This window comes from Labrus mixtus, chromosome 18, assembly GCF_963584025.1.
Source record: "Labrus mixtus chromosome 18, fLabMix1.1, whole genome shotgun sequence".
NCBI classification, from domain to species: Eukaryota; Metazoa; Chordata; class Actinopteri; order Labriformes; family Labridae; genus Labrus; species Labrus mixtus.
The window spans coordinates 11086365-11112913 of NC_083629.1; the positions used below are offsets into that span (position 1 = coordinate 11086365).

Consider the following 26549-nt stretch of genomic DNA (forward strand, 5'->3'; position numbering starts at 1 on the left):
TTTAAATAGTCCCGCCCTTCTCCAACGTCACTCCCCCTTAGCCAGGCTGCGTGCTACGTCAGACGCTATTCCTTAAACTTTTTACGCTGGTTTTAAACAGTAGTGTCGGACCTTTGAAAGAAGCCTGCGTCCACACCGTCCACTCCAGACGCCCGTGGAATAAACTCCAGTTTGCAGCGTGCTCCTCTTCTCCTCAGGCTGAGAACGTGCAAGGACAGCAGAAGCACCTGAGAACACGGACTTCCAGGACCTAAAGATGTCTGCTCAAATCATTAGTGGGAAAGAGGTTTCGGCGTAAGTATCACATTTTTGTCTAGTACTTTTATGAATGCACATATCCAGGAAGTTGTAACAGGCATGCCTACATGTCTGTGAAACTTACTTAGTTGCTAACTGGACAGCTAACTAGCAGATTGATACAGTTACTCTGTAGCACAAAGTTAATGTCATTTGAGCCATAAACAAACTCCAGCACCTGATTCTAGACTTGTCGTGCATGCAGCTATTATATAGCTTCATCTTTTTCTATGACAAAAAACTTAGTTTGGACACAGTTTTGGTTGCACATGATGCCCAACACGTGAATGGAGTTTTCCACCAGTCTGTTGATTGTGTGAGAAATCAAAGTTTACTCTTGCACACGTTTCTTTTGAACTGGGTTTCCTGGTTGTCATTTACCAAAATATTATATGTGTTCAATCTAAATACACGGGCTTGTGACAATTTGAAATATTGTAAAATCATAAATATACTTTTACTCTAAATACTTTGGGATGCATTACTGTAAATCCTGCAGTATTATGTAACAACCTCAGGTGTTGATATGATCTTTGCCCCATCAGTCCAGTGACCTTAAGTCTGGAAGCAAACCACACTCAAATGTAATCTGCAATGGGTTTGTATGTTTTTCATTGCTCAGACTTTGACAGTAGAATATTGCTTATAACAACCACTTTCAGGAAATGGATTTGGAAGAGGTGAACCTTTTGCCTACACCAAAAACTGCAGCACAATTGGCTGCATGTGCTTGTCACAAGGCATGACAGGCTGCACCCTGTTAACTGTCCCTCACAGTTCTCATTAGTTAAATGAATTGATGTCGCACAAAAGGACTATACAGCCTCTCCACAGATCTGCAGAGCCTTTACCTTCATTATCTCTGCAGCGTATCAAAATCTGACATACCATTGATTGTTCTGGACAAGTGACCTTTAAGGTCAGAGTTTTATTGGTGAGGTTGTCGTCGTTTTTCAGGAAATGCTGTTTGTTGTGCGATCCTTCCTAGTTTATCATTGACAAGGAGTTTAGATATCAACTGTCATTGTGATGAGGATTGTTTTAATGTTGCAATATGCTAACAGGCAGAACGTTATGAAGTCTATAATATATCTTTTTAATGATTGTTCTTATTTTTCCCTCAAAGTTAAAACGTAAAAACAACGTAGTGCAGGTCACATGAAAAACAATATACCTGAATTACAGAGTTTAGATAGAAGGTTGTCTTTTGTTATTATTTGTAACTATATGAATTAAAAAATTAAAGGGAGTCTAAAGAAATTAAGATGGTGGGAGACTATAAGGGTTTAAGAGCACACACATTTGCAAGGACAAAAACTCACTCTGAGGATACTTGAAAATTAGTTCAAATTGGTGTCAATTCAGTGTATCATACATCCACAATCAGCAGTCATCACATGGTCGTTTCATCTGTGCTGCCAATGACGCTCGTGATGCTCAAATTATCTCAACATCATGTGTGTCTTTAGAGTTTTTTATTTCACAGTCAATGAGACCAGAACAGCTGATTAATTGTGTTATTAATTTTATGAATAGAACAAAAAGAAAAGCTCAGGTTGAGCTCTTTATTTACGCTGGCACAGGTTAAGCACTTGAGTTAAAGACCAATAACTCTTCATCAATGCTGTGTGACGCAAATTCTTTATTTCTAAGTGTAGCCACTACCATTGCTAAACAAATAAGAGACAAAGCGGAGACAAGGTCCAGGGATACAACGCTCCTTCTCACAGATTTTTTTTTATTGATGATATAAGGTTAGAAAATTGTTTCAAAAACAGACAGGGAGATGGCATGTATTAAGTCTCCACATCTGCAGCCTTTGTTACAGAAGGAACACGTTTGGATGATGGCTTGTGAACCTCATAGTCATCATATCCTTTCATGGTGGTATAAAGATAGACCTGTCTGTCACTACATGTAGACTAAACCCTGGACTGAGTTTAGTTCTACTGTCTTGTGTTCTCAGGCAGGTGAGGGAGCGTCTAAAGAAGGATGTGGAGAAGATGAAGCTTCAGGACCTCAACTTCAGACCCGGCCTCGTGGTTTTACAGGTTCGTGTGAGATGAGAACTAAAATGCTTTTAGGTTAAAAAAAAAAACCCAAAACATTTTTAATTGTTTAGCTAATTTTGCCATGTGCTTTCTCATGGCTCTCTCTGGAGAAAGTCCCCAGGTAAGGATAGAGTTGTGTGCCCTCCCTTGTTACACAGTTTCTAGATGTGTTGTTTTGTAGGTGACTTTTGTGTTTGCGTTTATATTTCATCAACACTGATGTGATTGTGTGTATCTTTGCAGGTTGGAGATCGAGATGATTCTAACCTGTACATCAGCATGAAGTTAAAAGCAGCAGCAGAGGTAAACAAAAAAACAAAAAACAATTTACACACAGTGTACTGCATGTGCACCACACTTCTACTGTAATCAGTCTTCTCTCTTGGTCCAATCTTTTCTTCTGTGCCCACAGATTGGAATAAATGCCACACACATGAGACTTCCAAAGACTGCAACAGAGGAGGAGGTGAGAAGGCATTCATTTAAATGATGATACTTTAATACTTGACATAGGAGGCAAATTATTTTCAATGCTGAAAGATTGCAAAGTTTGGTATTTGAGGTGTTATTTGTTTCCAAATACGGTAATCACTTCATACAGAAACTAAAATCTCCATCTGTCTCTCCGTCTGTAGGTTCTTCACAGTATCACGGAGGTGAATGAGAACTCGTCGATCCACGGTCTCATCGTGCAGCTCCCCTTAGACTCAGTCCATAAGATCGACACAGAGAAGGTCACTAACGCAGTGGCCCCAGAGAAGGATGTAGACGGGTAGGCACTGACATAAACTTAAGATTGTAGTGCTTAAATCAAACCAACGCTTTTCTTTTAAAAGTTGAAGACCATTCTATTTGCTATGTTCACTGTATTCTGGTCTACTGCAGGCTGACCAGCATAAATGCAGGGAAGCTGTCTCGTGGGGATCTGGGCGACTGCTTCATCCCCTGCACACCAAGCGGCTGCATGGAGCTCATCAGGCAGACAGGTAGATGCCACAATTAACACCGTACAACACCTATCACTATGGTTACAAAGAAACATCTTTAATCTAAAAATGTACGAAAAAGAAAGATCAAAATCAGTTAATAAGACTTCTGCTCGTCTACAGGTGTGTCTGTGGCAGGGTCGAGAGCTGTGGTGCTTGGTCGCAGTAAAATTGTGGGCGCACCCATGCACGACCTGCTGCTGTGGAACCATGCCACCGTCACAACCTGCCACTCGAAAACTACTGATCTTGCTGGAGAGGTACAACAGTGGGACATCCGTCCAGCCTAGCAACACAGTCTAGGGCAGTTGTTCTTTAATAGTCAGGCCTCAGGACACACCACCAACTCCTTCATGAAAAATCCTGACCTAATTTTCTGATATTTTTCTACCAATCAGATTTATTTATATATTATATATATATATTTTTATTTATTTATGAGAAATTGTGCAGGACCTCAGATGGTAGAAAGCATGTGACAGAACAAAGAAGCAGAACGAAACAAACTTTGCTTCACAAACTTTTTGAAAGCGTTTTTTTTTTTTTGCCAGTGTCAAATTCGCGACCCACTAAAAGGGGCTCTGCAGCCCACCTTTGGGTTGCTACCCACCAATTGAGAACCGCTGGTCTAGGGCTCATGTGCCCATTGTGCAATAAGTGCTCACACAACACTCCAGGGTGCATAGCATTTTTTATAGGCCATTTTTTTGTTTTCTGCATTGGTCAAATTGAAAGTATCCATGCAGGTATACAAACTGCTTTCAACATTTCTCCAAAGAGGTTAAATAAATCAAAGTCTGACTTGTAAGATCAAAAGCATATTTATGTTCAATGACCAATTAACATTGTCATTTGGACATGACATGAGCTGCATGTTGTTTGATGTTTCAAATGAAGCCTTTTCACAGCACATGTAAATCTGATGAAATGCTTCTTTACTTACAGTATGACTTGTATATTTTGTGTAACCTGTGCATTGTGCATGGTGCTCCATGAAAAATTTGTTGTAGATGACACCAGAATTACGGATCTCTGCTGCCCTCTCCTGGCCGTAAAATTCACTTCACATTTGAACGTATTTTGAGCCTTTCTAATATATCTCAGAAGTTAAATATCAGTCAATCCTTGTGTCATTATTACAAATTATCATTGTTTTTCTGTTAAATGTTGTAATGTATGTTTTCCTTTGTGTAGGTTGGTAAAGCAGACATCCTGGTTGTTGGCATCGGGAGAGCAGAGATGGTGAAAGGAGAGTGGATTAAAAAAGGCGCGGTGGTAATCGACTGTGGCATCAACCATGTTCCAGGTCCGACTGTACATTCCTGTTCAAGCTTCATAGAAGTCCATCAGCAAAACTCAGGTTTAATTCATGTTATTTACCATAAAGGTTTTCTCATTGTCTTTCAGACGATACTAAACCGAGTGGGAAGCGGGTTGTGGGTGATGTTCACTATGCTTCAGCCAAGGAGCAGGCTGGCTTCATCACGCCTGTTCCAGGTGGTGTTGGACCCATGACTGTGGCCATGCTGATGGCGGTAAGATCCATCCTAAACTAAACTCTAGTTAAGAATTAGTCAGGAGTTCCTATTAATGCCATAGTGTCAGTTTGACTCTGAGTGTGTGTTTGTGTGTAGAACACAGTGCTGAGTGCAAAGCGTTTCCTGGATAGCCATCAGCCGGGGAAGTGGAGCATCTCTCACACCAAACTCAACCTGCAGAAGCCTGTGCCAAGGTTTGAATGCTTCCCTTCTTCTTCTCTTGGTCACTCACTCTATAAACATGTGACTGAAAGATTACTTTATTTTGATAATCCACATACAGTGCAGCCTTTTGAAATTATCTGTCTTGATGTGTACTTTCAGTCTTTGCTGTTTCTGTCTGTGCTGGGATAAAATGTTTAGTTTTTTTGGTCTCATCTTTTTTCTTTTTTTTTTTTCAAACAGCGACATTGTGATTTCTCGCTCCTGTGTGCCCAAACCCATCGACCATCTAGCACGAGAGGTGGGGCTGCTCTGTGATGAGGTGGAGCTTTACGGCAAGACTAAGGCCAAGGTCCAGCTGAGTATCATCAAACGGCTGCAGGCCCAACCAGACGGCAAATATGTGGTGGTCACTGGGTAAGCAGTCAGAACTGTTGTCTCCTGTACTGTACTGCATTATAGTTTAGTGTTCTGTACTGTACTGGTTGTTTTACCCCCTACAAAATGGTTATTTAAAGACTATTTAGAAAAGATGTTCTCTGACAATTGGTTGTTGCTATTGATAGTGCTAATTCTACAATTCAATTCATTTAGCAGACGCTAAGTGCTGTAGGAGATATTAAAGAGTTCAGGAAATTCTTCACAGAAGAAACACAATTGAATATTTTTTATGTTTGAAATTTAATCACATTTTAAATTTACCTAGCAAGTCAGAGCCATGAAAATATTTCAGGGTTCAAGGTGTTTTTTTGTTTGTTTTCTTTTACTTTTTATGATGTGAAAATACCAAAAGTGGTCTGTGACGTAGTTTTTTTCAAATCGCCTTATAAATTAAAACAGCTGATAAAGTTTGTACCTCGTCATGCATGCTTGTCACAGATTTTGTTGATGTTTTCAAACACCTAAGACAATCATTTGGTATTTGGTACCTCTTAAAATCTGAAACCACTGATTGCATTTTTCTGTTTTCAGCATTACACCCACCCCTCTGGGCGAAGGAAAAAGCACCACCACCATCGGCCTGGTTCAGGCCCTGGGAGCCCACATGAAGCTCAACGTGTTCGCATGTGTCCGACAGCCTTCGCAGGGACCCACCTTTGGCATAAAAGGTGAGATTTGAGGAAAAAACGTAACTCTGTAAGAGATTGCACAGGTTACAAACTGTTGAAAAGTACTTCTATTAATCCTACACTAGTGTTTTTAAGTGTAGTTTTGTTTTGTGTCTGCAGGTGGGGCTGCAGGAGGTGGATACTCTCAAGTCATTCCAATGGAGGAGGTACTACACCTCGGTTTCAACTTAGCAAATTTACCTTTTCTTGTAAAAAAAAAAATACAAACTCAATAATAAGACTGTTCATTTTAGTTCAACCTCCACCTCACTGGGGACATCCACGCCATCACAGCAGCCAACAACTTAGTGGCTGCAGCCATTGACGCTCGCATGTTCCATGAGTCTACACAATCTGACAAGGTGGGTTTCCTATTTTGTCTGTGATTTGATTAAAAATACGTTACACTAAATTATTTTGAGAGTTGGTGGACGATTTATTTTCCCTCTCTTCGCCTCCTTAGGCTCTATATAATCGCTTGGTGCCGCTGAATGGAGGAGAGAGAAAGTTCTCCCCCATCCAGATCAACAGGCTCAAAGTAAGAGACAGTGTCTGCGGACTTCTATGTTCTGACTTAACTTAAAGTCTTGACAAAAGAGTAAAACTAACACTAAGTTTGTCTGTATTTGTTTAGAGACTGGGCATAGAAAAGACTGATCCCTCCACACTGACCGAAGAAGAGATCACACGCTTTGCCCGGCTGGACATGGAGCCGAGTTCTGTCACATGGCACAGAGGTATGAAAACTCAACATGTCTTTAAATCCACATGATTCTATCATTGTCTGCTTAATTGCCTCTTCTGAATATATATATACTGGTGATTTTGAGGGTTTTGAAAATGTTTAGACGCTCTATTTGTGCCGCTCTAGTGTTGGATACAAACGATCGATTCCTGAGGAAGATTACAATCGGCCAGTCTCCCACTGAGAAGGGACACACAAGAGAGGTAAAGAGATACAATCCACAAAGCTGGAATGATTGTACATGTGATTTGTTTTGTCTAACAATAACAAAGAAGACCATTGGGGAACCAAATGATTAACATTCTTTCAAATCTCTAAGTTATTTGAAATCTCAACTGGAATTACCCACTATTCCATCTCTGTGTTTTTGTCTTTTGTGCATCTTCCTAATCCTGTGCTCACTGTGTTGTTGCTGAGTGGTAATGTAGTACCTCCTTTGTCCTCCAGGCCCAGTTTGACATCACAGTGGCTAGTGAAATCATGGCGGTGCTCGCCCTCACCAGCAGCCTGGAGGACATGCGACACCGTCTGGCCAAGATGGTGGTGGCCACCAGCCGCAGCGGACAACCGATCACCACTGAGGACCTGGTCAGTGGTCTGGAGTCTCCTTCAATGAGTGAAATCAACACGTGATAAGTATTGTGGGAACATGCTTTAATAGGGCCATGTGTTTCTTTACAGGGGGTCAGTGGTGCTCTTGCAGTGCTGATGAAAGATGCCATCAAGCCAAACCTGATGCAGACCTTGGAGGTGAGTGAAACACAAACGCTAACATGCAAAGTTACCCCAAAACAACCCTACAAATCAAAACAGGGGCATTTTAAAGCTCTTCTATCTCTTAAGCTTTGAAGGTAAATCCCTTCAAATGATGATGCTCTCCCGTTGCGTGCCAAAGGGGTGATGTTGCCTTTAGTGACACGCTTTGTGTGATATATAAACTTTGTATATCCGCAGGGGACCCCTGTGTTTGTCCATGCCGGCCCATTTGCCAACATCGCCCATGGCAACTCTTCCATCCTTGCTGATAAAATAGCTCTGAAGCTGGTTGGACCCGAGGGCTTTGTAGGTAAATGGAGATATATGCTAGCATGCTTCATCAGTATTTACATGCCTGATCTAGTACTGCACTGCCTCAATATATAGATGGTTAGCTGTGTTGGTAGTACAAGTGATGACATCATTAACATTACCCACTATGCCACACTGCTGGGATTTTCTTACTATTGTCTGTTTCTGACAACCCCTGTCAAATTAACAAAACAGTGACCGAGGCCGGCTTTGGTGCCGACATCGGCATGGAGAAGTTCTTCAACATCAAGTGCCGCTACTCCGGCCTGAGACCCCATGTGGTGGTGCTGGTGGCCACCGTGAGAGCGCTGAAGATGCACGGAGGAGGCCCGACGGTGAGTTTTATTAGCATCCTTTATAGAAAAATATATATTTTTTTTTTACATGTTTGTTTTTCTCCATTGTGAATATTGACTGCAGCACCCACCCACCCGCCATATACACATCACAATAAATACTTCCTGTGCACAAAACGCTGTTTTTCAGCTGATTTATTCGGGATTTTTTAACTCTTGATTCATACCATACGAGCTTAAATCAAACAGCAAATCGTCTGTTTTACAATGCTTTACATGTTAATTGTTAAAAGGATTTACATGTAGTGAAACATTTACCTTACTCTTCATCAGGTCACTGCTGGGATGCCACTGCCCAAAGAATACATTGAGGAGGTAATGTAGTACAAGAATCTACAATAATGTATTGTATTAATGTATTTAATAAAAAGTTTTCTGTTGATTTGCTGAAGATTAACAAAAAAAATCAACATCCTGATTTGGTGGTTTAATGCATTATGAGCATCTCCATAGATCTTTTATATCAGCTGTGAGATTGTGCTGCTTCTTCCTCTTCAATTGAGTTCACCTAAAATACTTTATGCATACCTGAATGTAGAACCTGGAGCTGTTGGAGAAGGGTTGCAGCAACATGAGGAAGCAGATAGAGAATGCGCAGCACTTTGGTGTCCCCGTGGTGGTGGCTGTCAATGGTTTCAAGTGAGTATGGCAACGTGGTTGATAAAGGATTGCATTGGTCTATACCAACACAGACATGGACACACAGACTTTTTGGGTTTAGTTTAATTATTACAGATCAAATGACTATTTAGTGAGATCAACCTTGCAGTTCCCCCTAGCTCTCCTGACATTCAACTCATTTTCAGCGCTTTGTTTTTGCTTTATGGTAAATTCCTTTGATCTGCTCTGAAATCTGACTCTATACAAACTGCTAGTTTTGCTTGTAGCATCCTCAAAACTCCCCTTAGTTTACAACACACATGAATCAAGTTTTTCAAGTCGAGATGAAAAATAAGAAGACCAGACTTGCTTTGAAATCGATATTTAGTCTGACTGTAAGTTATCGAAACCAGTAAAAATATGAAGCAGTTTGAAGATTTGCTTTCTTGCACGGACTTAGCTCTTAATGGGCTTCTCTGTTTTCTACCTTTCCTTTTTGGATCCAAGCATTCGTGTCTGTCTGTCTCTGACTCCTTTTTGGTTTTTTTCTGACCACCCTGCAGGGCAGACACTGAGGCTGAGCTGGATTTGGTCTGCAGCGTGGCTAAAGCTGCTGGAGCCTTCGATGCTGTGCGCTGCTCTCACTGGGCTGAAGGTGGAGCGGGGGCAGTGGCTCTGGGTCAGGCTGTTCAAAAGGCCTCCGAGGCTCCCAGCAACTTCAAGTTCCTCTATAATTTGGAGGTAAGGAACATGTTTTTACTTGTGTAGTTCATTAGATATGTCAAAATAGTTGAGATTAAGTATGTTACTGAATCTATTAGATAGAAATTTATTGATGTCATTTTTCTTTGTCTGTAAAGGGAAAAAAAAGCAAGATACACTAAAGATAATTAACACCTAAGAAATGTCCTGATGCGTTCAGTCTATTTTTCTAACTCCTCTCTAGCTCCCTATTGCTGATAAGATTCGAATAATCGCCCAGAAGATCTATGGAGCGGATGACATTGAGCTTCTGCCAGAGGCTCAACACAAGGTGGAGCTCTACACCAAACAGGTCAGCACCTCTCCAAGTCCACTGGTTTTCTCCGCTTGTCCGAGTCGTCAGGCCTGATCGTTGGCTGCTGCAACAGAATCATCATAACTGGAATGAGAACGCTTGAATATGCCCTAGTTAAACATCCAACAAAACTTTCTGTGTCCTCACTTCTCCCCTCAGGGTTTTAGCAATCTGCCAATGTGCATGGCAAAGACTCATCTGTCGCTCTCTCACGAGGCCGACAAGAAGGGTGTGCCCACAGGCTTCATCCTGCCAATCAGAGACATCCGAGCAAGCGTCGGCGCTGGCTTTCTGTTCCCACTGGTTGGCACGGTATGTTTTCGTTCATGTTGATCCAACATTGCCTTCTCTGTCAACAGTATGTCATCTCCACTGCTTCACAAATGCAACTCCAAACTGCGTGACAATGTTCACAACCGGATTTTCTACATTTATCTGTCTATCATAAAATTATATTTGTATCCCATTCAAACAAACAGAGCATGTCTTATGTTTCTTTACTGAACTCTTAATAATAAGTAATCTTTCTAATCAAATACAAAGAAAACATAACATTATATATTTTGAGCTGTAAAAACACGGCTGTGAGATGGTGTGCTACAACACGCAGGGGCAAATTCACAGAAATGAAAGGAATCGACCTCAACAGTAACTGCTTACAGACTACAGATGTAAACTAGCACACTTAACTCTGCATGTTTACATGTCCCATTTTTATACTGATATTCATCAATGTGCTCTGTTTGATTGATTGAAATCTTAATTTCGTGCGTGTGTGCGTGCGTGTGTGTGTGTGTGTTTCCCAGATTTAAAAAAAACAAATCAAAACAGATCCAGGAAAGAAAATTGCGTAAGACAACATAAATTTTCATGTTCGAAAAGGAGTGGGTAAAAGTGCGAATTTATATAATCCCACCCCCTCTCCATTAATCTTTGGTTAATAAATGAATTTATGATTAAATAAGTAATAAATCTGTAATATACATTTATATACTTTCTTAGAAAGAAATAAACAAATACATAAAAAGTATCATCAGTTGAACTCATTTAGGAGTGTTTCACGCTTTGTCTTCAGGTCTGATTCATGAAGGGTGTGCCTGAATGTGCTATTGTTCAACCAAGTCCATGATCTGGATGATTGGTTATGGTTATTTACAAAGTTTTTTGTTGACTGTGTAAAACATAGTCTCTATTTTTTCCCTCCTAGATGCCAACGATCCCTGGGCTGCCCACCAGGCCTTGTTTCTATGACATCGACCTGGACCCTGAGACTGAACAAGTCAACGGGCTCTTCTGAAGCAGGACTCTCCTGTACGAAGCTAAGGAAGGTAATTAAGATGAACGCACACTAGAGTTGCTATGATGTTGCCAAAGATGCACTATTTGGAATGCTAGTCATTACTTTGATACAATATCTTTTTTTTATGTGGCCCCCATCATCCCCCTAAACAATGCACTTTTTTTCTCTAAAGCTGAGGAAAAAAACAAAAAAACATCATGTCTGCTACTAATGACTGGTTTAGAGTACAATCAGAACAAAAAATAATGGAAACAGTTAGGAACAGTGGGCTGCTAGTAGAGAGTCTAACATGAGTCACAGCTAGAACAATGTCCCCCTGTGCCATCTTCAGTCAAATAAAATTGATAAAGCAAACACTGAATGAAGCAGGTTAAAAGTCTCAGCCTGTTTTTTTAAATTAAGGATTCCTTCAACGTAGTGAGCCAGGCCATACAGCAGTTATAACTGTCATACCCATATCCCAACATGAGGTTACATCTCATAATGATATTTAGTGTTTTATTCACTGCACTAGTAATGGATGTACTCAGTATGTGTAAATAAAAACTTAACGTATGGAAAAGTACTGGAACATCTCTTACTCACACTAAACTCTTACTTATGTTAGCAGGGATGGAAGACAACTATCTGTTTATTAATAGTTACCGTTGTTCTTTGTTTTTTTTCCCCCCAGCACCCCCCACTGAGCCTCACTGAAACATCACGGTCTAATAACTGGAAAAGGCGTTGAGCTTGTCTGCTGGTTCTGTTTGTAGCTTTTTCAATCAAACCCCGACATCTGTAAATAATTGATCTGCTTGCCCACATTGCTCCTGTTAGGAAAATCAATAATATGATTCACAGCGGAGTTTAGCACCTTGAGTCTGTGATAGTTTGCAAGTGGGAAACGTCCTTTTCAAAACATTTCACTTACATCACTTGCTGCACAGGTAATCTCAACGGTCTAGACGGTTAACATCTGGCACATCTGGAGTTTTTTATTTTATTTTCTGTTTATTTTCTGTGTGCACTACAACAAGATAATCTCCTTTTAACACACTGTCTGTATTAGTCTACTGAATTTGATGTGCCTTTTAAAAAAAAAAAAAGTACGGCCACCTTATGAAATATTTTTATGACATTTTATTTTCAGTCCATATGATGACTTTGAACCTTTAGTCTGTCCTGTGTCCTAACCTAATATTAACGCTGTCTAACATTAACAAAGCTTCGTCAAACCCAACTGTCATGATGCTGTAAAACAATGGTTTCCATTTTGTTGTCAGAAGAGATCAAATAAAGTGTTCAACAAGGAAAGCCACACAGGAGACTTTTTTTTTTTTTTTTAAATTGGACTAAAAGGATCAGTGAAATATTCAGTAAAATCTTGTAAATACAACATATAACACTATTCTGTTTACTTTATACTTAATTAATCCAAATGTATTCATTTAATTTGATCATTAAACAGTAATCTGTTAGTTATTGGTAGAGGAGCAGATCCCAGCTAACGTTGTGTCTCAGGAGTGAGGTACATCCTGGATGTTTTCTTTCATTTGACTTAATGACTTGTAGCCTTCACACACCCTTGGCTGTGTTTTTTAAAGATATATTTTGGGGCTTTTTATGCCTTTTATTAGAGAGATAGGACAGTGGATAGATTCGGTGAGAGAGACAGAGAGTGGGGAACGACAGACCAGGAGAGGAGACTTGTTATTGCAGACTTATAATCCAACAGCATTTTATTTCAACACTTCAATCATTCAACTCAGAGACCGGTCAAAATATTTGCCACATGATGTGCTTGTCATGGCTGAATATTCACATCTAACCCACACGATCATACTTCACTCTATTTGTTGATATGGAGTCTTCTAATGAAGCTCTGTCCACATGAAGAAACAATCCACCAGTCTCGCTTTGTATTGAGTTTAGTTTATTACAGATGGGTTTATTCTTTATCATCCTCACAGGGGTTTTCATTTATGAAATTCTCATCATTTATTTAACTACATCCATGGCCACCACCGTCACGGCCACCACCACCACCACCGTCACGGCCGCCACGGCTTCCACAGCCACCACCACCACCGTCACGGCCACCACCACCGTCACGTTGTCCTCCCTTATTGTCCCTGTCTCTTCCTTTCCCACATTTCCCTCCGCCCCTTTTTCGTCTTCTATTCTGTAAACCAACAGATGAAAAATGATCAGCACATTTAAAAAAAAAACAAAAAAAAAACAAAAAAAAAACACTGAATTTTGGGATGTATAGTTTTAATCAAAGATGATTTAAAACGCATACCGTCTTACACCGTCCTCCTTTCTGTAAAACAATAAAAGATAAATATTCACACAACTGGGCTGTAGAGCGATTGAATTTTGTAAAAAACAGAAAGTAGCTGAAAGTTGACTTACTCCGTCTGAATCGGTGTCCGTTTCAGAGCCGTCGTCGTCCCCTGAGCCGCCTCTCCCGCCCTTGTTATGTGAATGAAACCGCTTAATAAGTTACCATGTTAATATGCTCTGTTTGATTTTGGTATTTTACGTCGTGTTGTGTGTCACTCACCTTATCGCAGCCTGTGATGGAACGACAAAAAAAAAAAAGATTCAAATTAACAGCTGAAAATTGACAGATTTTTTTTATAATTTAGTTCTAACAATCATCACAACCATCACCATCAGCACCATGGTTACCATCTTTCCCTCTCCGGTCGTCTTTCATTCCTCCACATCCCCCTTTTTTGCCGCCCCTTCGTCTTCGTCTCCTCCCCTCCTGTGAAACAAACACATGAAGGAAGATTGGCACGACTTCTTAAAAACGCAAATCTTCAGGCTGCATCCTTTAAATTCAAAAGAATGTTAAACTCCTACCCTCTTACGCCGTCCTCCGTTCTGTAAAAGAAAAGTCATGGAAAATCAACACACGCACTGCAAAGTTACAGAAACAGTTTGATAGAGAAAAGGAAGAGGAGGAGAAAAAAAGAGATGTCTTACTCCGTCTGACTCGGTGTCCGTTTCAGAGCCGTCGTCGTCGTCCCCTGAGCCGCCTCTCCCGCCCTTGTTATGTGAATGAAACCGCTTAATAAGTTACCATGTTAATATGCTCTGTTTGATTTTGGTATTTTACGTCGTGTTGTGTGTCACTCACCTTATCGCAGCCTGTGATGGAACGACAAAAAAAAATGAAATATCAAATTTACAGTTTAATTTTTCAAAATGTAAAAGAAAATTTGGAATCATTTTCACTATCCAAACAACACCATCACCACTATGATTACCTTGTTTTCCTCTCCAATCCTCCCTGTCATCTTTTCCACATTCCCTGCGTCTCCTCTCCCCCTTTCAAATCAACCACATGAAGAATGATTTGGCACATTCACCTAAAAGCACAAAGCTTCAGGCTGCATACTTTTAGTTAGCATGAATTTAAACCTCCTACCTTCTTACACCTTCCTCCATCCTGTTAAAGTAAAATATAGGAAAGTAAACAAACAAGTGCTGTAAAGTCACAGCAAACGTTAAGAGACATGTTGAATGATTACTTACTCCGTCTGACTCGGATTCCGATTCTGGGATCGGGTCCTTGTCTACGGCTCCATGTAGGTTCATCTGTTAGAGGGGGCATGATGAGCTTTCATGTTTGAATGCTGTTAGTCACACATTGAAGTCACCATTAAATACATAAAAAAGGAACTCACCCCTCCACAGCCTGTGAAGAAAAGACAAAAAGTGCAATTTAACAATACTGAATTGACATTTTATCATAAACAATTAATCACGATCCTCGTTAAATGCATCATTTTTTGATGAATGAAAAAAAGATCAGCACAAAAATGTGTTGTTTTTATAGTGCAGTGAACCAAAATCCTTCAAGTTGTTTGGCACAGATATTTGTATTTGTACTATTAACATATATCTATAGCTGAAGTGTATGATCTCCCTTTTTCATATGAAATATTGATCACGGCCATCTAATTCCTCTCAAAGCTTAATATCAGATATTATATATATCGTTCCAAATACACTGGAAAATAGAGCTAAAACACTAAAAAAGAAAAAGGAAAGATACTGTTATCCTAGACGTCCATATCTAGGTCGACACTTTACATACTTTTTTTAGAAATGTGATGTAAAAGATGCAGGTAAACGTGTTTATGTGGAATAAAGTCCAGCGAGCATTATAAAAGTAATGTCAGCCTGAAGATACAGTAAGATTCTTAAACTATTAACACATGATAATAATAGAGACTTACTCATTTTGACTTGTTGATGTTGGTGGTAGAATATCTTTTCTTACTGAAAGGGAGGAAAAAAGAGGTCTTAGAATATGAAATCCTTCATTTATCACGTAGTAAAAAGCAGCGACCCAAACTACGTACCTGGTGCAGAAATCAAAAAGACACGTCTGATGGGTGTTTTCTGAACTTATTTATAGAGTGCCTGTGAGATGAAGATTGTCGATGTGTTATTTGATACACCCAAGCTTCATGTTCAGAAACGTGACAGTTTGATAGTTGCAGGACAGGATAGATTTGGGAGTGTCCAGGAGAGAGAGAGAGAGAGAGAGATCGTGTTTGTCTTCATAAAAGTGATTGACAGCTCCTTTTTAAAACATCAAATGACTTTCACTGACTTTTTATTCATAATTATTTCACGTATGTATGTTTTTATTGCACTGATATTGGAGGCTTGCTCGATATTAAAGTCTATGTCAGGAATGGGATTTGGGAAGGACATTTAAAAAATCAAAAAAATCTTAAACATCTTTACGATTCTCTTACTGCCGTTAGCAGGTATGGACTGTAAATACTTTAATATTTACCCTCGTGGATTGTTACTGCCTACAGGCCTAATGTAGATCTTATCCTCAAGTCAGCTGATCTCACATGGACAACAATCAAGCATGTGCTGAGTCGAGCAAAACTGTCACTGAAAACAACGAAAAAGAGGGCTTGCACACTGCAAGGCTCCAATAAGAACATTTAATTCACCAGTCTGAAAGAACAGCTGATCTCACATGACCTTCTGCACTCATGTGAACCTGGACCCCAACCTGGTGATCCCAGTGGTGTAGTGAAGGGTATGCGGAGTATACCCACTTATTTTTCAGTCTCCATAGGGTATACCCACTTCTAAATCTCATCTGATTTACACCATTGATTGATTGACAATATTCAGTAGTATGCTGCATTTTTTTCCGCCTGATGGTGAAGGGATGACTCTCCTTACTTCATCTCTGATTGGCTAGTACACACAAACTAAATATGTAGGAGTAGTTTTACCTGTCACTGTTTATAACACAGGCTGTTTATACTCTGCTGGACGAGCCTCTTAAAAAAAGGGGAAATGGGGAAAAATTAAGAGTATACCCACTTCTTTTGGCACCACTGGGTGGGCCAGAGTGCCCTACCAGCGTGGCATTTTTGGACTTGGAAGGTTTTCCCTGATGGCATGACACTTTCAGTGGGCTTGCAAAATGGGTAGCTAGTGTCTAATGACGCTTGACCAAATGTGATCTGTCAAGATCTGAGAGGGTCTCTATCTGCATCTTCTGAGGAGCTTGCTATCTGAGTACAACACCCGCGGAATGAATTAACAAGTTTTTGTGCTGCAGCCGAAGGGAGCATTGTGCACTCTGACTCATCAGTTAGTATATGTCCATTAACCATGATGTAGAATCACTCCGGTAACCTTCCACAGCACACGATTGCATTTGGTCAATGGCGGTAGAGTAACTCAGTGGCTGTGTTTATGACATTACTCTTTTATGTTGGCTCCTTCTTGAGGATGCACTGTGCCACCCGTTGGGTCCTCCCAAAGCATCAGTATTTATTGGACCGGATCCACTGAGTGACTTGGAGCCATAGTGATCTGCTGAATGGCTGAGCACTTTAGGTAATGTCTATCATACAAAAATATCAAACAGCACACAAAAGCATCCTAATAGTTGAGTACTGGGTGCTGGACAAAAAGTATATCCAAAGACAGAGACAGACTGAGTCCACTTAACATTTAATGGGAATTATAACCTTGTGTAATGTTTCAGGCCCTCGCCCTTCATCAAGTTAGTAGACACACCTCCACATATATACAACTCCTGAGGTCACCTGACAGGTCATGTGATACAAAACAAGGAACAATATAGATTATTTACTATGCAAGAAATTCATAGTTAAGGTCCACTATGCATAGACACTTCAAATACACAAGAACATACAAGAAATGTATGAATATAAACTCCAGCAGGTAAAAGCCTACAGTGCCTGGAGCATTACCAGAATACCTTGACTTACATGACTGGAACATCAGGAGAAACTTTCATAATGACATGTAAAGCAAGGAGAAAATGATATAATAGAGGCGGCTCTATAATATAGAACTAGTGATGAAGACAAATTAAAACATAAAGACAGAACACAACATTGTCCAGCACTCCTCATTTGGCAGAAGTTTTCAGTGCGTCATCCAAAAACACTTGCACATTATTGACTCTGATCCAACTCTCACGTTACACTTCACCACCCTTTAATGTAAGAGGCCACCAAACCTGAGAAACCTGTTGGTGAGAGCCCACCTTCCACCATCGACTGCGCACCACTCTTTTTATTTTTATTTTTTTTTTAAAGTCGGTGCCTTCTGGCAACTACAGACGCTGCAACTGCCCCCAGTGCAACTTCACACACAAAACTTCCACCTTCCATCACCCACACACAGGAAAAACCTTCGACATTTAGTGTGTTATCACATGCAGCGCCAATAATGTGATCTATCTTCTCAAGTTGCCCATGTGGCCTGGCTTATGTTGACAAAACGACTCTGAAACGACCTCTGAAAACAAGAATCTCAGAACACAGATCCAACATTTGTAACCATGACAGCAGAAGCCCAGTAGTGGCACATTTCCCACAATGTTTCTACTCTCCGGTACTTCAGTATTGATCTAGTTAAACAACCCAGTGGTGGAGGAAATGTTGATTCTTTGTTGCTTGAACGAGAAGTTTTTTGGATTTATACTCTGGACATTGACTCCAAGAGGGTTAAACCAAGAGTTTAATTTGAGGTTTTTTCTATGATGAGTCTACCATTCAGCCACCTCCAGGAGATTCACTTCTTTGATTGGTTTAGTAACATTTATCATCCTGGTTCAGGTTGTGTTAATTTAATGGGAGGAAAACTTGCCCAGTATAATATTCCAATAGAAATACATGTGTTTGATAAGTCTATGAAGACTTTGGGTGTTTAATATTCTTTCAAACTTTACAATATGAACATAATATTTAAGATGCTGCAAACAGATCAATGTCACTGAATATGTGTTTCATTGAACTACATTTCTTCTTATTTTCTTATTGTATTTAATAATGTTAGCATGTTTTTAATGTTACATTTTATTATCTATTGTTTGATCACCTTTGCCCTTCATTGTGTGCAAACCTCCTCTAAATGGGGGCTCAATTAAGTGTCTCCTCTTTACTTTAATTCAACACAATCACATTTTCTGTTATAGCCACATGACATTATTGAGTTTTTTGCTATCTTAAATCATCCAAAATATAGCAGAAAGTTTTATTTGTTGACTTGTATGATGTCTTATGCAGGGCTTCTCTATATCTGCTTCATGGTGAGGCTGTTTTGGCTGAAATAATTATTGAAAAAAAGCCGCAGCAGCTTGTTCCCTGTAAAGCACTGTCACTTTAGACTTCTTCATTTGTGAGCCTTGCAGAGCTAATCTTCAGTGGGTGTTCATTTAGAGTCTCCCACTGAAGTTATATCTATGAACAAAAAAATAAACCACTCTTAAATTTTCTTGATTAGTTTATTAGAAATATATATCATTCATAATATATAATTCTCAGAGGATTGTGATTCATTTGAAAAAAATTATTTTCGACCACTTTCACAACCACCACCACCACCCTTATGATCCCCAGATTTTCCCCTCTCTTCTTTTCCTTTTCTGCATTTATTTCTCTTCTTCCTTCTGTGATCCTGAAAACCAACACAAAAGAATGAGAAGCCTTTTTAGTAAAAAGCAAAAACCAACAAAGCTTTAGGCTGTATGGTTGCAATTTAAACGTCTTCAAAACTCCTACCGTCTTACACCGTCCTCCTTTCTGTAAAAGGAAAAAGATACTTAACACACAGTGCTGCAAAGTTACAGAAACAAATCAAAGTGTATGAAGGTAGAGGAAGGATGTCTTACTCCGTCTGAGTCAGTGTCTGTCTCATCTGAACTGGAGCCCTCTGAGCATTTCTTTTCCTTTAATGAGAGTGAAACAGATTCTTCATGGGTGAACATGTTTACATGCTGCGTGTCACACATATAGAAAATAGAAAAGTATAAAAAAATCAATTACCTCTTTGTCACCTGTGACAGAAAGACAAACAAAGTGCAAATTAATAGTTGTAAATGGAAAGTTTTTTAAAGGCAATAAAACACAATCCTTTCAAAATACATTTTTAAAAAAACCATCAGAACAACAACGTGTTGTATTTGAGGCCCAAGGACCCGAAATCCTTACAATAAAAACATTTTGCATGGATAACTATGACTCATTTTGATAATAGAAAACAAGTGTATGTCAAATACTGATCATAACCAAGAGTGAAGAAAGGTATTCTGCAATAAAACACAAATTAAAAAAGATATTGTAGAGACTTACACATGTTGGCTTGTTTAGATGGGCAGTAGAATTCTTTCCAAACTGAAAACATAAAGAGAGTTAAGATCATTATAAGTTACATTATTACTTAATCAACAGTAAAGCAGTGGAGCATTTGCTTGGAATTACAGGGACTGCTTTAAGTTGGTTTGAATCCTACTTATCAGACCGATCTCAGTTTGTACATGTTAATGATGAGTCCTCTATGCACACTAAAGTTTGCCATGGAGTCCCACAAGGTTCAGTGCTTGGACCAATTCTTTTTACATTATATATGCTTCCTCTGGGAAATATTATGAGGAAACACTCCATACAGTTTCATTGTTATGCAGATGATACTCAGCTTTATGTATCAATGAAGCCCGATGGTACCAGTCAGTTATGTCAGCTAGAAACATGCCTTAAGGACGTTAGGACCTGGATGACCAGAAATGTTTTGCTACTTAACTCAGACAAGACTGAAGTTATTGTGCTAGGCCCTAAGAACCTCAGAGAGACTTTTTCTAGTGATGTGACTGTCCTTAATGACATCAGCCTGGCATCTAGCACCACTGTTAGGAATCTAGGAGTTATTTTTGATCAAGATATGTCTTTTAGCTCTCACATCAGTCAAGTTTCAAGAACAGCCTACTTTCACCTTCGTAATATATCCAAGATCAGGAATATCCTGTCGCAAAGTGATGCAGAAAAACTAGCTCATGCATTTGTTACCTCCAGACTGGATTATTGTAACTCTCTTTTGTCAGGGTGCTCTGGCAAATCTCTAAAGACTCTTCAACGGGTCCAGAATGCTGCAGCTCGTGTACTGACCAGAACCAAGAAATGGGACCACATCACTCCTGTCCTGGCTTCTCTGCACTGGCTCCCTATACAGTCTAGAATAGAATTCAAGATCCTTCTTCTCACCTACAAAGCTCTAAATGGCCAGGCACCATCTTATCTTAAGGAGCTACTAGTGCCGTACTGTCCCTCGAGAGCGTTGCGGTCCCGGAGTGCAGGCCTGCTGGTGGTACCTACAGTCTCCAAGTGTACTATGGGGGGTAAAGCCTTCAGTTATCGGGCTCCTCTCCTCTGGAACCGCCTTCCAGCCGGGGTCCGGGAGGCAGACACAGTCTGTATTTTTAAGATTAGACTTAAAACTTTCCTTTTTGATAAATCTTATAGTTAGGGCTGGTGCTGGTGTAGACCAGCTCTTAGTTATGCTGCTATAGGCTTAGACTACCGGGGGAACTGGCACCCTGAGCTCCTCTCTCTCTCTCTCTCTCTCTCTCTCTCTCTCTCTCTCTCTCTCTCTCTCTCTCTCTCTCTCTCTCTCTCTCTCTCTCTCTCTCTGCATATACAGTACATCATATTACTGCATGTATCTATCTATAAATCTCAGTCACTAACCACCTACTTTCCTGGGAGCTCTTGAGCTCTCCTAGGCTCCTCAAGATCGTCGGTTGACGGCTTGCCAGAACAACCCCCACCCCACCACTACCCCCTCCCCACCGGATCGTGGGTTGGCGGCCTGCCAGAACAACCCCCCACACCCCCTCCCCTCCCCACCGGATTGCTGATGGACGGTCTACCTCCCCCCACCCCCTTGCTCTCTATCCCTCTTCCTGCATCTTATCCCATCTCTCCCCCTATCCCTTTCCAAGCCCGGCACAGTCTAGGCCTGTGAAGACTGTTTCGTCATGAGCCGGGGATCCGGCCGAAGATTTCTGCCTTTTAATAAGGCAGTTTTTTGTTACCACTGTAACTTTTGCTGCTTTGCTAAAGTGCTCATGATGGATAGGCCGGATCTTTGTAACATAGCAATAAGTAAGGTCTTTTACCTGCTTTTTGTAACATAACAATGAGTAAGGTCTTTTTACCTGCTCTTTTGTAATGTTAACAGACAAAGAGTAAGGTATTTTACCTGCTTCTTGTAAAGTGTCTCGAGATAACACTTGTTATGAGTTGACACTATACAAATAAAAGTTGATTGATTGATTGAAAGCCAACTGTACTAACTACTTACGTGATGCAGAAAGTCTGAAAGGTGTGTGTCGGATGGTCTGATGTGCGTGTTCAGGCTGTATTAATAGAGTGCCGGGAGATGGAGAATGTGGGTGTGTTTTTGGTACAAGCACACTATTATGGGATGAACTGCCAATTGATCAATACACTTTATGTTTACAATTAAAAATGTACGAATGTCGCAGGAAAGAAAGGATTTGGGTGTGGCCAGGAAACAAGTGATTGTGTTGTTTTCCATGGAGGCGATTGACAGCTTCACATCACAACATGAAATGAATGACCTTCACTGGCATCTCAAAACAGGGGTGTAACCTAACCATAGGGTGGCTACAATGTAACTGGCACAGCTTTTGTTCAACTACAAACCTTTGGTTCAATTAAAGCTCCGTCATGCACGACTACAGTATATTGTAAGTGTGTTTTGAATGGGAAACAGAACACTAGTATAACAAAGAGGTATGACTAGACGAGCCAATGGCAAGTGTCCTGACGCAACTTTTGTTATTGTTTGGTTGCTATTGCCTTCATCGAAAGAATCACATTGAGCGCACATGTGTGCTATATGCAAGTTAAACAGAATGATGTTGATGTCCATCCATCTTATATAGTCCCATCATGTTTGGGCAGATGTGTGCTTACCAAACATGGAAAAAAAAAAAAGATCATTGATGACAGAAATTACAACAGAATGATTGAGGTTGTCTCTGCTGGAGGTTTCTGCTCCTTAAACAAATAAGTTCCAAGTTTTCCTGGCTTCTGTTGCCGAATGGTGGACCCGTGTTTATTCTCTTGAAAACAAGACAAAACACAGTACAGCCTGGACCTGCTCTTTTTGTAAAGTGTACCTGGATTACTTATGTGTCATGGCTTCATTTTTAAATTTGATTATTTTGGCATATCACAAGATCACAGATCAGTGTTACAGCTTTCTTTAACACTTCTGGTTTGATACAGGAGGAAGATCCACGTTTTCCAGCATTAAAGTGAATGTCTTATTTTTGCCTTCACCTTATAACCAGTTATACTCCTGCATGTACTGGAACAAAACAACTCCCATTGAACTCCAACTGTAAATTACTGACTGTGTGTTTGCACTTTAATTGATCAGTGACATGGCTCAATTGTCTCTGAACGTGCTTTCCATGTAAAATCTTTCTCTCCGAAGAGAGAACGAAAACTAGGCTGCAGATTTCGTTCTGAAATGTTATCAAACAGATCTAGCTTTAAAAAAAAAACACTTTAAGTATAAAATGAATAACTTATGTTAAATGTTCTGTATCAAAGCGAAACAATGTGCCTCCTCTGAGCTTCACAGTGCTGTGTATAAATAAACGACTGCAGTCATAGTAACACAACCTTCACTACCTGCATGAGTGTTTAAAATAATTATACCCTCCACAACTCAAGGACACACCTGCTACTGTGGCTTTCATTCAAGAAACCTGAAATCTGTGTCAGTGTCACCTGATGTGATCCAGGAAGATACAGGAGAAAAACAAACGGATGTAGGTCAGTACGGGTGAAGCCGACTCCAGAACTACTCTTTCCTGAAATCTGCAGGTTTTTGTCACGAAATGCAGAGGGAAATATTTTAATTTATTATTTTGATCTTACCCTCTCTCATGGCTTAAACATCAAAACCACAAAGAATTTTAGATAAATGTAATAACGTGTGTGTGTGTCATGCTATAGGCAATGCCTCATTTTTATCTGAGCGTGGATCAAACATTTTGTAGGCTGTACTTGTGTGCAAATATCCTTATCCTCAGAAAAGCTGACATCACAGTCATTTGGATTTAAAAAAAAAAAAAAACCTAGCCATTTGAACTGCGTTGCTGCCTTTTTTAAAAGTTGGAGCTTTTCTAAAAAGGTCGATACGAGCTCCGTTTAGATTTACGAGAATAAATTCTCATGTCATGTGTTTATTTGGAAAACGTTTTAAAAGAAGAACCAGATAGGAGTAGATAAATGCTCAAGGGACAGGACCTACTGGTGAGAAGGGTGAGAACAGATCACAGGCCATTAAAAGTGAGGCCCGAGAAACAAATGAAGGCAGATATGATTCATCTGATTCTCCAACTGTACAAAACATCAACACTAGTATGCAAATACTGTAAGACTACACCCACATCGCTTGACTCCTAGTCTTTGTTATTCAAATTGTATTCTTATTTTATATTTATTCTGCATTATTGCTTAATACATTACATCTTCCCACTCCATGCTGGTGGATAACTTTGTTGCATGGAGTGGGAAGAACCACCTGGTGTTAAATGTAACAAAGACCAAGGAAATGGTGGTGGACTTTAGGAGGAACAGGCCTGAGCTAAGCACCATCTCTATCCTTGGGGGTGAGGTGCAGGTGGTGGAGTGCTATAAATACTTGGGGGTGCACATGAACAATAAACTGGACTGGAAGCACCACACAGAGGCCGTCTACAAGAAGGGTCAGAGCAGACTCTACTTCTTGAGGAAGCTTAGGTCTTTTAATGTGTGTAGCAAAATGTTATCCATGTTTTATCAGACTGTTGTGGCAAGTGCCATTTTCTCTGCAGCCGTCTGTTGGGGCAGCAGCATCAGGGCTTGTGACTCTAAAAAGCTTAACAAGCTGATAAGGAGGGCTGGCTCTGTGCTGGGGACTCGCTGTGGAGCCCCTGGAGGTGGTGATGGGGAGAAGGATGATACAGAAACTGTTTAACATTATGGACAATAACATGCATCCCTTACACAATCTTGTGTGTGAACAAAAGAGTGTTTTTAGTGGGAGGCTACGGCAGCTAAGCTGCAAAAAGGACAGATTTAAAAATACTTTTTTACCTACTGCAATTGCACTTTATAACGACTCCCCTTTAAGTAAGGACAGAAGACATTTAAACTTTTAAACTTTAGCCTGAGTTGCATATATCATATATCAAACTGTATTGTGGGCTCATGGTTTTTTGTATGGGTGGGATATGTATGTATATATGTGTTGTGTTGTGTGTTTGTATGTATGCTGGCTGCTGGAACACCTAAATTTCCCTGCTGGGATGAATAAAGTATATCTTATCTTATCTTATCTTAATACGATCTTCAATAGTGTCACTGTACAGATTTACCCTTATTTTATATTTATATGTAGTAGTCACATCAAGTCTTTCATATCAATTATCAGTAATACATGTAATAAAAACATTTAGCCGATATTATTGTTTGAAAACTGGTTGAATACTCATCAGACTGTAAGTTTAAATCATACAGTCTATTGTTTAAATACGATGCTGTGGACCTTGAGGACATGGGGGACATCTTGATTTTCTAAGATAGATTACGAACTGTTTTTCTCTGCTATGAGTTTTATGCTTGAGTAGCTGCTGGTGCTACTTTTTCTAGAGTCAGAGGCCCCTGATGAGAAATAATTTGGCGCCGCCTGGTGGACATGATGTGAAACTGGTTTGTTCCTACTGATAGCCTGATGACGGTGAGTCCTGCTGATGTGGAGGTCAGTGTGCTACTTATTCACTTTCCATCTATCATTACAATTAACAATATTTTACAAATGATTAATTTACTATTGGCTAATGACAAAAGACCTGAAGATATATTACAACACAAGTCTTAGCTATAATGTTTATGACTGAGACTTAGGGAAACGCTAGCTATGGCATGAGTTAAAAGCACCACTGTTTCTATTGTGCTGCTAGCAAGTCCTTTACTTGACAATGCTTTGCTTACAAGTTAAAGCAAAGTTTAGCAATATCGTTAGCCTAAAGCTACACCACTTTGCTGAATCATATATTTTAAAAACAATGGAGTCCCATTCAGCTTCATGTAGCTTCATGTAAGTAACATTCCTATAAATAATTGTTTTCAATCAATTGAAGAAATTGATGAGCTTTAAGTTGTCCCACTCACTTCAAAGTGTCCCAATAACAAGTTCATACAGTATATGGTTCATACCTGTAAATGATTCAGGTGCAATTCACAGGAACCTAATCACCAGGTCAAAACTCAGCTGCTTTATCAGCTAGTACAATGGTTTAGAGTATTAACATGTTATGATTCATGTTCATGAATTCATGAATAACTCAAACAGCTACTTGTAGGCTGAAATGGTTCTTATAGAGCTTTTGCTCTTCAGCAGGATTGGTCCATGTAGAATGTAAGCTATGTGGGGTTGGTTGGCCAAAAATGTAGTCCAGTCTGTTAACTTTCAAAGCTGTGATTGTTTCCATAATGCTCTGAGTATCAAATGGCTGACCTGCGCTCCTAGAGATGTCTGTGACATTTGTCTGCCGGGCTGCCCTGTTTGCTGCATTTCATTAGCTCTCAGGCTTGGCTCCGGCAAAGGTAGCACGCCATGCATGAAGAATTGTGGGAAATTCAGCAGGCATCCCCCAAACCCCCCCCACCCCCACCCCCTCTGAACCCTCCCCAGTCTGTAGGAAGCTTCTTTAGTACTCTAAACATGTAGCCTGCAGCTTTTAGGAGACGCAGCTGTTGAAACCACAGTGGGAACAAACAAAACATGCATCTCATTTATGATGTTTGGATTTATATGCCATGTTTATTCTTCTACCCCATCCCCCCCCCCCCCCCCCCACACACACACACACACACACATTCACATAAGATTGGACTAAAAATACACA

The 26549-nt window shown here is 40.1% G+C and overlaps 2 protein-coding genes and 1 long non-coding RNA gene across 10 annotated transcripts; 1 reads left to right on the top strand and 2 right to left on the bottom strand.

Moving 5' to 3' along the window:
- Positions 1-95: 95 nt before the first annotated feature.
- On the top strand, positions 96-12569 carry mthfd1b (methylenetetrahydrofolate dehydrogenase (NADP+ dependent) 1b). 2 transcript variants are annotated; one of them, XM_061062377.1, is made up of 28 exons: positions 96-294; positions 2264-2348; positions 2592-2651; positions 2761-2814; positions 2984-3120; positions 3234-3334; positions 3458-3594; positions 4529-4640; positions 4742-4869; positions 4969-5066; positions 5278-5451; positions 6007-6143; positions 6264-6310; positions 6398-6505; positions 6607-6681; positions 6778-6880; positions 7015-7091; positions 7336-7476; positions 7570-7638; positions 7843-7954; positions 8152-8291; positions 8586-8627; positions 8851-8951; positions 9476-9653; positions 9859-9966; positions 10129-10281; positions 11177-11297; positions 11943-12569. In XM_061062377.1, the coding sequence occupies exons 1-27, from the start codon at positions 257-259 to the stop codon at positions 11264-11266; spliced, it is 2805 nt and encodes a 934-aa protein (XP_060918360.1). In that variant the 5' UTR covers positions 96-256; the 3' UTR covers positions 11267-11297; positions 11943-12569. The 2 variants fall into 2 exon arrangements, with proteins under 2 accessions (XP_060918360.1, XP_060918361.1); XM_061062378.1 differs by having other exon boundaries at positions 11960-12569.
- A 389-nt stretch (positions 12570-12958) lies between these two features.
- LOC132992848 (uncharacterized) lies at positions 12959-15724 on the bottom strand. 7 transcript variants are annotated; one of them, XR_009676392.1, is made up of 10 exons: positions 14798-15203; positions 14691-14711; positions 14530-14590; positions 14400-14410; positions 14246-14308; positions 14123-14143; positions 13818-14024; positions 13667-13726; positions 13554-13574; positions 13295-13433 (listed from the first exon to the last, which is right to left on the bottom strand). XR_009676392.1 is itself a non-coding variant. In XM_061062379.1 (7 exons), the coding sequence occupies exons 2-7, from the start codon at positions 14708-14710 to the stop codon at positions 13250-13252; spliced, it is 360 nt and encodes a 119-aa protein (XP_060918362.1). In that variant the 5' UTR covers position 14711; positions 14798-15226; the 3' UTR covers positions 12959-13249. The 7 variants fall into 7 exon arrangements, 2 of the variants coding, with proteins under 2 accessions (XP_060918362.1, XP_060918363.1); XR_009676389.1 differs by adding exons at positions 15505-15547; positions 15631-15724 and having other exon boundaries at positions 13309-13433; positions 13554-14024; positions 14798-14960; XR_009676391.1 differs by having other exon boundaries at positions 13667-14024.
- Positions 15725-19048: 3324 nt separating this feature from the next.
- On the bottom strand, positions 19049-19947 carry LOC132992918 (uncharacterized). Its single transcript, XR_009676404.1, has 3 exons — positions 19455-19947; positions 19345-19365; positions 19049-19240 (listed from the first exon to the last, which is right to left on the bottom strand). It is a non-coding gene; the product is annotated as an uncharacterized LOC132992918 (long non-coding RNA).
- Positions 19948-26549: the final 6602 nt, after the last annotated feature.

Bases quoted from the DNA above. Each gene is read 5' to 3' on its own strand.
- mthfd1b (XM_061062377.1), top strand. From the start codon at position 257: ATGTCTGCTCAAATCATTAGTGGGAAAGAGGTTTCGGC. The intron at 6,144-6,263 runs GTGAGATTTGAG...TTGTGTCTGCAG, and splicing joins ACCCACCTTTGGCATAAAAG to GTGGGGCTGCAGGAGGTGGA. The intron at 9,967-10,128 runs GTCAGCACCTCT...TTCTCCCCTCAG, and splicing joins TGGAGCTCTACACCAAACAG to GGTTTTAGCAATCTGCCAAT.
- LOC132992848 (XM_061062379.1), bottom strand. From the start codon at position 14,710: ATGGAGGAAGGTGTAAGAAG. The intron at 14,591-14,690 runs GTAGGAGGTTTA...TTGATTTGAAAG, and splicing joins ATGGAGGAAGGTGTAAGAAG to GGGGAGAGGAGACGCAGGGA. The intron at 14,144-14,245 runs GTAAGACATCTC...TTTCTTTTACAG, and splicing joins CGGACACCGAGTCAGACGGA to AACGGAGGACGGCGTAAGAG.